Below are 12592 nucleotides of genomic sequence, written 5' to 3'. Positions count from 1 at the left end.
TTAATTTTTTAATTAGGCTTTTAAAATAAAATTTTTTAAAAGCCTAATTAAAAAATTAAATTTTTCACCCTCTGTTTGAAACAGAAGAGTTTGCCGAGTGATTTGAAGCGACCAGGTGTCTTCAGATCTAAAGGCATCAGCAATTTTAAAAAGTTTTAATAGCATTGTGACGCCCTAGACTGTACGCTTTCCTTGGATCCAGTCATGACAGATGACAATCATGTGAACTTTGAACTTCAACTGAGTAAATATTTCTGACGTATATAGAATGAAAACAGGATATTCTATGAGTTCAACTGAGGATGTTTACTGTGATGGCTGAAGATATTTTACAATTGGAAAATAAAATCCCAAAAGCCAACAAAAGTTCTCAAAAATATCAGTTGGAGTGGCAAAGGAGTGAAATGACCAGAAGCTGATGGAAAACTATGAGATGGAAAAAGTCATGGTCAATTGGATAAATTATATTGTCACACACATTCTTTGTAATTAAATTATTATTAAAAAAAAAAAAAGGTCGGAGCCTCACATGGTGTGGCCGGAGGCTGCAAAGCCGCAGATGCATCTTTGCTATGAATGATCACATGTTCACTAAGGAATGGTTCTTACTGCATGTACTGCAGAAATTAAATCTTAATTTGCATTTTTTATCAATTACTAATATTGTATAAAAAGTGGTTAAATGAAAAATATTTTTCCCGACTATTTGTCAGAATAATCAATAAAATACTCGATTACTAAAATAATCATTAGTGCAGCTCTACTGATTATAGTTCTTTTTAATTTTGGACCAAACAACTTGGTAAATACTGGGGCTGCTTGACACTAAATACTGTAGCTTAACAATGGTGAATATGATTACCAAGTTGGTTTCCAATTCCAGCTTCCAATAGCTAAAGGGTGATTCCACTTAATTTGTCACTACCTTCCACATATTTAATCAATTCTAGTTTAAAAACTACTACACCTAGACACTTGAAACTTGGACTGGATTATTCTCTTCTTCAAGCTGAATATATAAAACCTTGTTTGTGATTTGTGAAACCTTTTCCTGATTTGTGAAAACGCAATAAATTTCGATGATCACAATTTTTTGGCATCTGGATCACACTAGAACTGCTTTAATTAAAAATATACAACTCCTAGACTCTTCAAATTTGGACAAGATTATTCTGCTCTAATAGCAGAATATTTAAAACCATGTTTGTGATTTGTGAAACATTTTCCTAATTTGTGAAAACTCAATAAAGTTTGATAATCACCATTTTGGGCATCTCTTTCATTACTAGAACTGCTCTAATTAAAAAAATACAACTCCTAGACACTTGAAACTTGGTCTGGATTATTCTCATCTTCAAGCTGGATATTTAAAACCATGTTTGGTATTTGTGAAACTTTTTTCTGATTTGTGAAACTTCCAAAAAGTGCAATATCACCACTTTTTTAAAAAAAAATCTCTGTCACATGAGAACTGCTGTAATTCCAAATCTACAACACCTAGACTCTTCAAACTCGGACTAAATTATTCTGCTCCAATAGTATAATATTTAGAATCATGTTTGTGATTTGTGAAACTTCACTTAACAGACCCCTGCAAAAGATTTTTCCTTCCAACAGCCATCGCCATCTACAATAACTTGTTGAAAAATTAATGAGTTACAACAACATTTTATTTCCCATTGGGATTAATAAAGTAGTTTTGAATTATAATTGAATTTGAAAAAAACTGCATGGAACATGTATGAATAGTAATCTGATCTTTAGTGAAGTTTCACAAATCACATAAAGGTTTCACAAATTCCAAACATGGATTAAAATATTCTGCTATTGGAGCACAATAATATAGTCCAGGTTTGAAGAGTCTAGGTGTTGTAGTTTTGGAGCTGGGGTGACCAATATCCAAAAAATGTCCAAAATCAGCTTTTATTGAAGTTTCACAAATCAGAAAAAGGTTTCACAAATCACAAACATGGTTTTAAATATTCTGCTATTAATTGGAAATAATCTGGTCCAAGTTTGAAGTATCTAGCTGTGGTAGTTTTTTTTAATTAGAGCAGATGATCCAGATGGAAAAAAAAGGTGATTATCAAACTTTATTGAGTTTTCACAAATCAGGAAAAGGTTTCACAAATTACAAACAAGGACTTATATACTCAGCTTGAAGAAGAGAATAATCCAGTCCATGTTTCAAATGTCTAGGTGTAGTAGTTTTTGAACTAGAGTTGATTAAAGATGCGGAAAGTAGTGAAAAATTAAGTGGAATCGCCCTTTAGCTATTGGAAGCTGGAATTGGAAACCAACTTCAGCTTCGTGGCATGACTCGGTATAAATACACTGCTGCAGTCTTCTTTACAGTCGGGATAAATTCAAGAAGCTAACCGGTGGAGAACAATGCTAACATACCTGTGTACACTGGCCCTGAGAACCGGTTCTTCCGAGGACCTTTGTGACCTAGAAAATAAAACATAGGGGAACATGAATAAAACAGTTTCATTTATGACCTGAAACACAAACATACTGTGGAAACATAAGCCCGCAGACAAGAAACTGTAGCACGGACAGGCCTCCATGATGGAAGCGCGACATCAGAACAGTTGCTTTCCATTTAACTAAAAAAAAAACTTTACTTAGCCTTAAAATACTGTTACCAACTGAGTCAGCATGTATTCATAAAAACTTAAGTCCAAACAAACGACATTTTTACAACAGTCTGATGGGTTTTCTTACTCTAGCAAGCTTGATCGGCTGCACGCGGCTGGCGTCCATGTTGTCAGGTTTTACCAGAAAGGAAGTCACGTGGTGCGAGGAGCGCATATATCCACACTGGGACTTCGAAGTTAGACGTAAACCTTCTTGATTATTGTTTTTAGATTAAATAAGAGAGTTATATATAACATTAAAATAATTTTGAATGCATGCAAATGTCTATCGAACAGACGAATTCTAAACCTTAACATGTATATTTTAAAATTAGTATTTGACTTTTCAACTTCCGTTTCCGGTACCGGAAAAACTTTGTGTTACCGTAAATAAAGTAAAATAAGCCTTGAACAAAACAAGGGTTTTCTCTGCTAATATTTTTACGTTTTTTTCCCTCGTTTTATTCATTAAAATTAACATATTAGTTATCGGAAATATTGTTCAAAAGAGAAAATAGTTTTTATTCAAACGTTTGAAATCCGTGTATGGTTCGTTCTTTGGTTTTTAGAATTAATTTGCAATGTGTATAAAATTAGGTGGACATTTTGGCGTCTTAATAACATTAATATGGAGTTTCTGTTCTTTAAACAGAAAAAAATAGACCAAAAGTTATGTAATTTCTACAAAGAAAAATGGGTGACTATGTTATTGACCAATCTTGTCCGTAACCTCCAAATGTTTTTAACAGTTGCACAAAGAAGTGGTCGGTTGTTTCAGTATAATTTTCACAAAATGTGCAGGTATTGTTACCTTTATCAAACCATTTTCACAAGTGTTTTTTTTTTTGCTGGATAGACCTAAAAGTCATTAATAATTTCACAATACAATACAAATTTATTTATAAAGGGCTTTAAAACAACAGCATTGTCTAAAGTGCTGTACGCTAAAACAAATAAGAGACATTAACAACCATTAAGAGATTAAAGACAACACCTCAGGGTGAGTCAAGAGCCAAAGGAAACAAAAACGATTTAAGAAAAGATTTAAAATGAAGAAGCGAATTGGCCTCTCTGAATTTCAAAGGCAACTCAGTCCAAAGTTTAGGGTCAGCAACTGAAAACTCTCAATCATCTCTCAGCCTCCTGCTTGACTTAGGAACAATCAACAACAACTGATCTGCTGATGTAAGAGAGCGTGAGGGAACGTGCAACTGCAGCAAATCATACAGGTACTCAGGGGCGAGACCATGAAAACTTTCAAAAACAAAATAAGTTTAAAATTAATCTGGAAACAAACTGGGAGCCAATTAAGTGATTTTAATACAGGAGTGATGTGTTCTTGTTTTCTTATATCAGTAGTGAGTGACATCTCGCTTAGTAATCTAAGTGAGATGTGATGAAAGCATGGAGTAAAATCTCAAAGTAATGTGACAGAAAAGGCTTAACTTAGGCCACTTGGCACAGTTGATAAAAGCTGGGCTTGATTACTAAATTAGTCTGGGTAGTGAGTTTAAAATCATTGTCCAGCCTAACACGAAGGTTGGTTGCAGTCTGAGTAAGATGCTCCATTTAACGGACACAGATATCGATGGGCATTAGAACTGCTGCTAGATGTAAACCTCGGTTTTTTTGCTCATTGAAATGTAAAAAGTTCAAAGACATCCATGCTTTGACTTCTGCAATGCACTGAAGGAATTAGCTCAAGAATGTTTTAGTGGAACATAGATTTGGCTGTCAGTATCAAAGTGAAAGTTCACACCAGGTTTCCGAAGAATAGATCCTAAAGGAAGTAAATACAGTGAAAAAAAGGGGTCCAAGTATGGAGCCTTGCGAGACTCCACATCAGAGGCACGATAAAGGGGTGAAAAGTGATGACGATTCTAGGGGCCCTGACCAGCAGGGGGCCCTCCACAATTTAATTATTTATATTTTGTTCATAGAAATAAAATTTAAAAAAAATCGGAGTCCTGTCAAATACAAAATTAATCATATTGTATTTTCAAAGATTGTTTTCAGCAGTAAAAATTTAAAGTTGTCCCTCCCAGACCAAAGAACACACATTCGTTTTTGCCCTGAACTACTCCCTATCTGCGTTAAATGGTTTGTTCCTGCTTGGAGCGCTTAACAGTGACGTACGCAGCTACAGTCAGTAGAAGCTGCAGCTGAATGCAGCTGCCACGAAACAACTGTGGCAGTTACTATGCTGCTAAGAAAAGTTATAAAATCAGGTTTTCAAAAACAAAATAGAGAGAGGGAAAGAGAGAAAAAGGCAAGAGTGTTAATTTATAACCCAGTTTTTCTCCAAGAGAGGTGGGTAGACTGTGAGACATTATCAACCATTTAGCATAATTAGCTTAGCTACAGACTACTGTTTGCCTCCATTTCACTAGCATTTAATGAATTAAGGAAAAAAAATACCAACATATTCATATATTTAACTTGTTCCCTGTGCCCTTTACCACTTAACAGATGAGTGAGTGAGCAGAAGCTCTAAACCCACGCCCCTCCTGACCTGTTCTCTCCTGAGTGAAATTAAAGCTGCAGTATGTAACTTTTATTTCAATATTTTTTTTCACATATTTTTTTTAAAACTGTCATTATGTTGTGACAGTATGGTATGAGAGGTAATGTGTGAAAAATCTATTTCCTCTGCTTTCTCCCAGTGCTAGAAACAACCAGTCAGTGGCAGGAGAGTTTTAGTGCTGTCAATCACAATCTCATGTGGTGCTGCTCATCCTTCCTCCCCTCGATTTGTGCCGTGCTGCAGCTAGCATAGCACAGAGCTGTGCAGATTCAAATTGTGAATGCTCAGCTTAGTTAGCATAGCTACCAATGATGGCAGATAAACGGTTTCTTGTAATAAGTTGTTTCTCCACCATTAGCACATTTAGCAGTGAGTGAATGAGGCTAATTGACAGCTCTAAGGGAATCCTACTAGTTCTGATTGGTTGTTTTGGTCAGAACGATGCATTACTTTAACCAGTAATAGTAATTCAGGAAGGAGGTGGAGGAGATTGATTGTTTTCATAGATTATCTGTCTTATAACAAACTGCTACGACATGGTGACATCTTTAACAAATATGGAGAAAAAATATTTTTTATTAAAATATGTACTGCAGCTTGAATAAAATACAACTACATAGCACTTTTGAAAAGTCTGGATTGCTTTACCTGTAGTTGCACGTTGCTTTTGACTGTTGCTCCTGGGGAGAGACATTTCAGTATGTTGGTACATTCTCATGTTGGAAATGAGAATGAATTTCCAACATGAGTCCCAAACACAAAGCCATTGAAACTGCTAATTGATTTTAGAAAAACTAAGTAAAATAGCTACAATGGGCATGTCAAAGACTTCACATGTATCCAATTGAAAATGGAAAGAACTTAAGAGCAGTGTAACACTCTTTTATTTATGTATATATGAATAGAAGTGAGTCATTCAAAGTTATTTTCTTCATATTAACTTTAAAACATACATTCAATATGATATTATCAGTTTAACAAAGGGAATAAATTGTACAATGACTACAGTTCATATCTGTGGCATTAGCATGTACAGTACGTAGCCTTGTCAGCAATACTGTCATCACATCACTCTTTCCGCCTTCTTGCGCTCTGAGAACTCAAAGCCCTAAATCACAGTACTAATCCCAGTGAACAGTATTTTTAACTTGCTCTGGGACAGAGAGAACATCAATAGGATTACAGAATCAGAAAGGCACTGAATCCTTAACATATGCTGCTGATCTTCATGCTCTCTGACTCAAAAGATTGGTATCATTTTCTTCAGCTGTATTTCACCCACAGGCAAGATGATTTTGACGTATAATATTTTGCTTATGTGATTCTTATGGAATTTTCTTGTGGTTTTTCATCAACTTGATCCTAACTTGGCACAAAACCTTCAACTGGTTGTACTGCTAAGGAGCGGGCACAATGGCAGCCATAAAACCCAAGCTGAAGGCGTTGAAAAAGCGTCGCTCCAGTCTTTTTGCCAGTGTGAAGCGGGATCTGAGCTTTTCACAGAGCGCAGAAGAAGAAGAATATGTATTTCCTTTTTCACAGGACAGCTCGGTAAAACCATGGACTTCGATGGACAACCTCGACAGTCCAGATGGGAAAAAAATAAAAGCGGAAGATTTGCCCAACCCAAGAAGATCAAACATTGTCAACCTTAATATAGGTGGAAAAATATTCCACATCCCAAAGCACTTGGCTCTCCGATATCCAAGGACCAGGATCGGAACCCTTGCTCTGTGTGATGATCCGGTGAAGCGGCTCACTCTCTGTGATGATTATAACGTTGTGAGCAATGAGTTCTTCTTTGATAGAGATCCTATGTTTTTCCATTACATATTTCACTTCTACTGCAGCAATGTCCTCTGGGTGATGGACAGCCTCTGTCCTGTCAACTTTGAGGAAGAGATGTCATTCTGGGGGCTGAAACTGAAAGACACTCCAAGGTATTCTTTATGTGCTTTGTATTCAAAACCTTTATTGTTAGTTGTTGTGTGTGTATTTTAAGGAGAGCTAAGGAATGTACTCTTGTGAAAATGTCATTCTCAGGTGCTGTCGGATATTATTTGAGGAGAAGGTGGATGACATTAGAGACCAACTGAAGGTTAACCAGGAGCTGATTGATGAGATTAAACCTCACCAGGATGATGAATGCTACAAGATCATGTTTCTAGGAGGTTTGCGAAAGATTCTCTGGGATTTGATGGAGAATCCATACTCCTCCCTACCAGCCAAAGCCTTTGCTGTGTTCTCCAGTCTTTTTGTTCTCATCTCCATTGTTGCCATGACAATGAACACCGTACAGGAACTTAGGGAATACAAAGTTGCAGGCAAAACCTTCATGGAATGGGTGGAGATTGCTTCCATCCTCTTCTTCACTCTAGAATACTTTTTACGTCTAGTCACCACATCCAACATCAAACATTTTTTGAGGAGTGCCCTCAATTTTGTTGATGTGGTCGCTGTCATGCCCTACTTTCTCCAGATAATCTTTGAGACATTTGTTATAGATGCAGAAGATGCTAGTGCACAAGAAGATCTGAAAGCCATGTCGCGAGTCAGTAAGGTCAGCAAGGTGCTCAAAGTGGTCAAGCTGATGCGAATCTTTCGTATCTTGAAACTTGCTCGTCACTCCACTGGCATGAGGGCCTTCGGCTTCACCATCCGCCAGTGCTCTGAGCAGGTATGGACTCAAGGTTAAGAAGCACAAACATACATAGTCATCATTGGAAGTTTTTATTTGTGTGGAATTCAACAAAAATGAAAAACTGGAATGGTACTCAATGCAAAGAAGGGAAAAACACAACACGTCACCTATCAGATTGTAGAAAAATACCTTAGAAACAGATCTGCAATAGGAGCAGGCAGCTGGTAACGTGTTTCTCATAAAATCGCAGGTATGCTGTCTGTTTCTCTTCATTGCCATGGGCATCTTCACCTTCTCTGCTCTCATGCATTCTGTTGAGGTGGATCAACCTGGGACGCCATTCAGCAGTATACCAGATGCCTGGTGGTGGGCCGCGGTGAGTCAAGCCCAAACATTAACCTTTTTACAACAACCTCTTGGTTATCAATCAATCAAATTTTATTTGTAAAGCACATTTCAGCAACAGGGTATTTCAAAGTGCACATAAACACAAAGTCATGCAACATAGAATCAACAATTGAATCATCACCATCATTCAATTCTTAATCTGTTATGTTACAAAAGCACCTCCAAACAGGTGGGTTTTTAGTCTAGACAAACTCAGTGTTTCAGCCATTTTTCAATAATCAGAAAGTTTGTTCCAGATTTTCCCTTTTCATTAAAAGGGAAAAAAAACTTTTCAGTTCAGTTTGATTTATTTATATAGCAGTAGTTCTCAAAAGAATGTTACACACAAACAGGTACAATTTCTATCTGCTTGTTACCAAAACAATTTATGTAAGAAGAATTTGTTCCAGTGCAATTAAATCCACTAAAGACAAATTCATATTATATGAAAAGCTGTTCATTGTTGTTTAGTTATGATGCAACAGAAATTGAGTTGATGATAAAATCCCATTTATCACTTACTGTATCTTGAGCAAGGACAAAGTGACTTTACACAAAAACATCTTCCTTTGTAACAGAGGGAGCTAAAACTGCAAACTTAGTTACTTGGCTGTGCTATAAAATGCCACTACATAGCTGGAAAATACACAATACCGCTTCTTTAAAAAGTAGAAGGGATGTACAGGAGAGAAACTTGATAACAGATCTGCCTCCTTTCCTTTAGATTCTGTGAACCATCATTAAGCCTATAGCCTGAGAGCTAAGTGCTGTGATGGGGACACAAAGGACTATGAGTTTGTCAAGATTAATATATAGTAAAACAACATCATTTAACTGTGGAGAGAGCTAACAACCTCGTGAGATGTCACCATTTTAACTGATTTTAGCCATTTAAAAAAACTCAAACTGAAAATGTCCCAGCAGTAGGCTGCAGCACTGTGTTAGCAGATATTAAGAGGCTACAACTAGGTTGTTGTAAAGTTTGGTGCTTTTTGTTTTACATTAGATTTGTAGGACAAGTCATAGATGACACTGAGGTTCTTTACATTGTCACTAAACATCACACTGATGCCCTGCAAGCAGTTTGTATCTCAGGTGCTCAGGTGCAAAGACATGTATTTTCCAACTTAAGAAAGTGGTTCTCATCACACTATTATTTATTGAACAAACAATAACTATAAAAGGATAGATGACTTGATAACTGGATTTAGCTCTCACTAGATAATAATAATTCTATCAAATGGAAGAATGTATAGTTAATGTGAAGTAAAGAGGATTGGTGTGAGTATTAAAACCCTGGGAGACTCCATAACTAACTCTGGTAGATAAGTAACCTTTCTTAATAAGCATACATAAACTCTAACATCTAATGCATATGGTTTAAACCAGCCTATTTCTATTGCCTATTATTTTGCATCTTAGATATAAAAAATATGGATTTATGAACAGACAGATGCAGAAGTGCAAAAATCAAAGCCTGGTCATGTATTGGTCTTATTAAGGAGTTTTTTCATATCCATTGAGCAGAGACCCACAATATGATTTTGCAGTAAGTTTTAAATTATTTTAGACTTTAAAATATGTCATCTATTCACAGTGCTATCATTTCTGGATTTATTTTAATGGACTGAAATAAAATCACCAACATAAAATGTTTTAGGGAAGTTCATTGTCTGCCATTTTAAAATCTTTATTAGCTTTCTGGGTTTGAAATTCCTTGTTCCCCCTCTCTTCTCCAATTTAAAGACTGGGGGATTTATTATTTATTTATTTATTCATTCATGTGTCTAAAGCCTGAAGTACAGGTTTAATACTTTCATTGGTAGCATGAAGCTGCAGGTAGGTAGTGCTACATCGATTTATTTAGTTCTACTCAGTCTTAGCTACCCTAACAAAGGACATAAACTAAAAACCTATCAAATCTCATGGAATGATGGAAGGTAAAAGTTAGGTGGAGACAAAAGGTAAAAAGTGCATGTGGGTGTCTGAAAGCTGATGCTGCTTTCTCCTTCCTGTAGGTGAGCATCTCTACTGTTGGTTATGGAGATGTCGTCCCAGTCTCCTACCTTGGCCGCTGTGTGGCGTTTTCCTGCATCTCTTTTGGCATCATTCTTAATGGAATGCCCATCTCCATTCTGTTCAACAAGTTCTCTGACTACTATGCCAAACTGAAGGAGCAGGAATATTCATTTTCCAACACGGAGCGCACATTCCAGCTCCGGAGACGGCTGCGGCGTAAGTTCGACCGCTGCTTCGAACCGCCGCCTGAAGATTCTGACGATGACATTCACTATCGACCCAGTGGAAGACATACTGACTTTGACTATGACTTTGATGATTGAGACTTTGCTGCCTAATTGTATCATCTCTAACCCAAAATGGCCTTATCACTCATGGGTCTGGACAATATAAAGACGCCATCTGCCTGGATTGCTGAGCCTATGGAGCTGATCTGATTAATCTAAGGGGAGGACACGGAAGCAGCAGCACACAGAGATAAGCTGTAAGCTGTGGCTTTGCAATTGGTCATTGGTCCCACTAAACGCTTTGGGTGACAGATCTTTCCTCTGTCAGGTGGACTGGGTTCCTCCTCTAGACAGCCTGTTATCTGCTTCCAAGGATAGCCCTGTCTGCAACTAATGCTGACTAAACTCAAATAGATGTCAAGGATTTCAAGTTCCAATATTACACAATGAATAAAGCAGCATTAAATCATACTGTTGAACTTTTTATTGAAAGTATTTTTCATGAAATGTGCTTTTCTATCGTTTAGTATACTTAACCTGTCTCTGCAAGAGAAAGTGTTTTTTTAACCTTTTCAAAATCTTTGGCAAATACGGCATAAAGAATTTGCTTCCTTATTAATTTCTTCTGCACTTTAATGTTTCAGATCGCCAAACAAATTTTTGTATGTAAATTAACCTCAGTGAATGCAAAAAATAATGTTTTTAAATAATGTTTTTACTCATGAGGAGAAAAAAAACATGAAATAGGCTAGGACATCTTGAAAGGCAACAGAATGTACCATGATCTAAAGAAACAGTGCAGAAACAAACATATTGACATATATCAGTCTGGAAAGAGTTACAAAGCATTTTTTTTAGGATTTGGGACACCAGGACACCAGTAAGAAACATTTTTTCAAATGGAGGAAAGCTGAAACAACAGTGAACCTTTTCAGGAATAACAGGCCTACCAAAAGAACTCAACGACTCCAATAACTCATCAAGGACATTACAGTAGAACCCAGAACGACTAACTTAAGGTCAGCGTTCACAATTCCACAGTAAGAGGAAACCTGGGCAGCAAGAGCATCCACAGTGGAGTGCCAAGGCCAATCCACTGCTGACAAAAGCAACTCACAGACCGATCTCTCGCTCACCAGAAGAAAATACAACCCAAGACTTTTGGAAGATATTGTGTGGACTGACGATACAAAAGTGGAACTTTCTGGAAGGCATGCATGAAATCATGTGTAAAACTAAGACTGCATTCCTGAAAAAGAGCATCATGTCTACAGCTAAGCACAGAGGTGTTAGTGTGATGGTCTGAGGCTTTGTCACTGCTTCAGGACCTGGATGACCTACTGTATTTAAGGAACCATAAATTCTGCTTTTCAGAGGAAATTCCAGCAGGACAAGGATCCAAAGTACAACTGCAGGTTCATCTTTGAATGTAAACAAACAACATTCAGGTTAAAGTCTAGATCTAAGTCCAACTGAGACCCCGTAGCAGAACTTTAAACAGGCCATTCGTGCTCCTCGTGGAGGTTGTTGCTGCCAGTGTTGGCACCACCAGCTTTCTTATCAGGTTTAAGAAAGCTTATTTCTCTTTCTAAATTAAATCAACAGTTGAAAACTGATCTTTCTCTGATGTTAAATTTAGTTTGGTGATCTGAAACATTTAACTGTGGCAAAAAACAAAAACAGAGGAAATCTATGAGGTGACCAATACTTCTCCAGGGTACTGTATCAGCCATCATGATAACATCTTCGAATTTCTGTTTTAAACCTTTCTGATATAAGAAAGAAAGTCACACAAACTGATCAGTTGGCAGCCTGTCACTATCCCACACCACCATGCCTCACATTATTGGTAAAAATGGAGCTCTTGTCAGATGACCTTCTCAAGCATGTTGCTTGGGTTACTTAAGTTGAAGGGAAAGATGGAGTGAAGGGGCATGTCAGTGGAGAGAAGAGGCCAAAGGTTTAATTTTGCTGTCAAGGATTAGCAGGATTAGCTCCTGCATCGCCTGGCTGACTAAAAGTCAATCATGTTCTGTTCTATTTCTGTAACAGAATAATCTGATTAGGTGCATACAGTCAGGTCGTGTTTAAGCACTTACAGGGCACTTTAGAGGCTAATGCTTTCCTTCTGACATAGTAGACTCCTAAAATGCTA

General features: G+C 37.1%; 2 protein-coding genes across 3 annotated transcripts in view; one reads left to right on the top strand and one right to left on the bottom strand.

Moving 5' to 3' along the window:
- The window catches only part of rps28 (ribosomal protein S28), a 7755-nt gene extending 4939 nt beyond the window's left edge, over window positions 1-2816 (bottom strand). The window contains exons 1-2 of one of the 2 annotated variants that reach the window (XM_015038207.1): window positions 2728-2816; window positions 2404-2451 (exon numbers count right to left, since the gene is read on the bottom strand). In XM_015038207.1, the coding sequence (XP_014893693.1) occupies window positions 2404-2451; window positions 2728-2814 (135 nt within the window). In that variant the 5' untranslated portion in view covers window positions 2815-2816. The remainder of the gene's footprint in view (window positions 1-2403; window positions 2452-2727) is intronic. The other variant, XM_015038205.1, reaches the window with a different exon arrangement.
- Window positions 2817-6298: 3482 nt separating this feature from the next.
- On the top strand, window positions 6299-10909 carry LOC106950988 (potassium voltage-gated channel subfamily V member 2). The gene is made up of 4 exons (XM_015038204.1): window positions 6299-7103; window positions 7207-7840; window positions 8055-8180; window positions 10210-10909. The coding sequence occupies exons 1-4, from the start codon at window positions 6577-6579 to the stop codon at window positions 10531-10533; spliced, it is 1611 nt and encodes a 536-aa protein (XP_014893690.1). The 5' UTR covers window positions 6299-6576; the 3' UTR covers window positions 10534-10909.
- Window positions 10910-12592: the final 1683 nt, after the last annotated feature.

Source organism: Poecilia latipinna, unplaced genomic scaffold (assembly GCF_001443285.1).
Source record: "Poecilia latipinna isolate Pla-1442-1.1 unplaced genomic scaffold, P_latipinna-1.0 Scaffold433, whole genome shotgun sequence".
NCBI classification, from domain to species: domain Eukaryota; kingdom Metazoa; phylum Chordata; class Actinopteri; order Cyprinodontiformes; family Poeciliidae; genus Poecilia; species Poecilia latipinna.
This window is presented reverse-complemented; position numbering and strand designations above follow the sequence as displayed.

Bases quoted from the DNA above. Each gene is read 5' to 3' on its own strand.
- LOC106950988 (XM_015038204.1), top strand. From the start codon at position 6,577: ATGGCAGCCATAAAACCCAAGCTGAAGGCGTTGAAAAAGCGTCGCTCC. The intron at 7,104-7,206 runs GTATTCTTTATG...TGTCATTCTCAG, and splicing joins AAACTGAAAGACACTCCAAG to GTGCTGTCGGATATTATTTG. The intron at 8,181-10,209 runs GTGAGTCAAGCC...TCCTTCCTGTAG, and splicing joins ATGCCTGGTGGTGGGCCGCG to GTGAGCATCTCTACTGTTGG.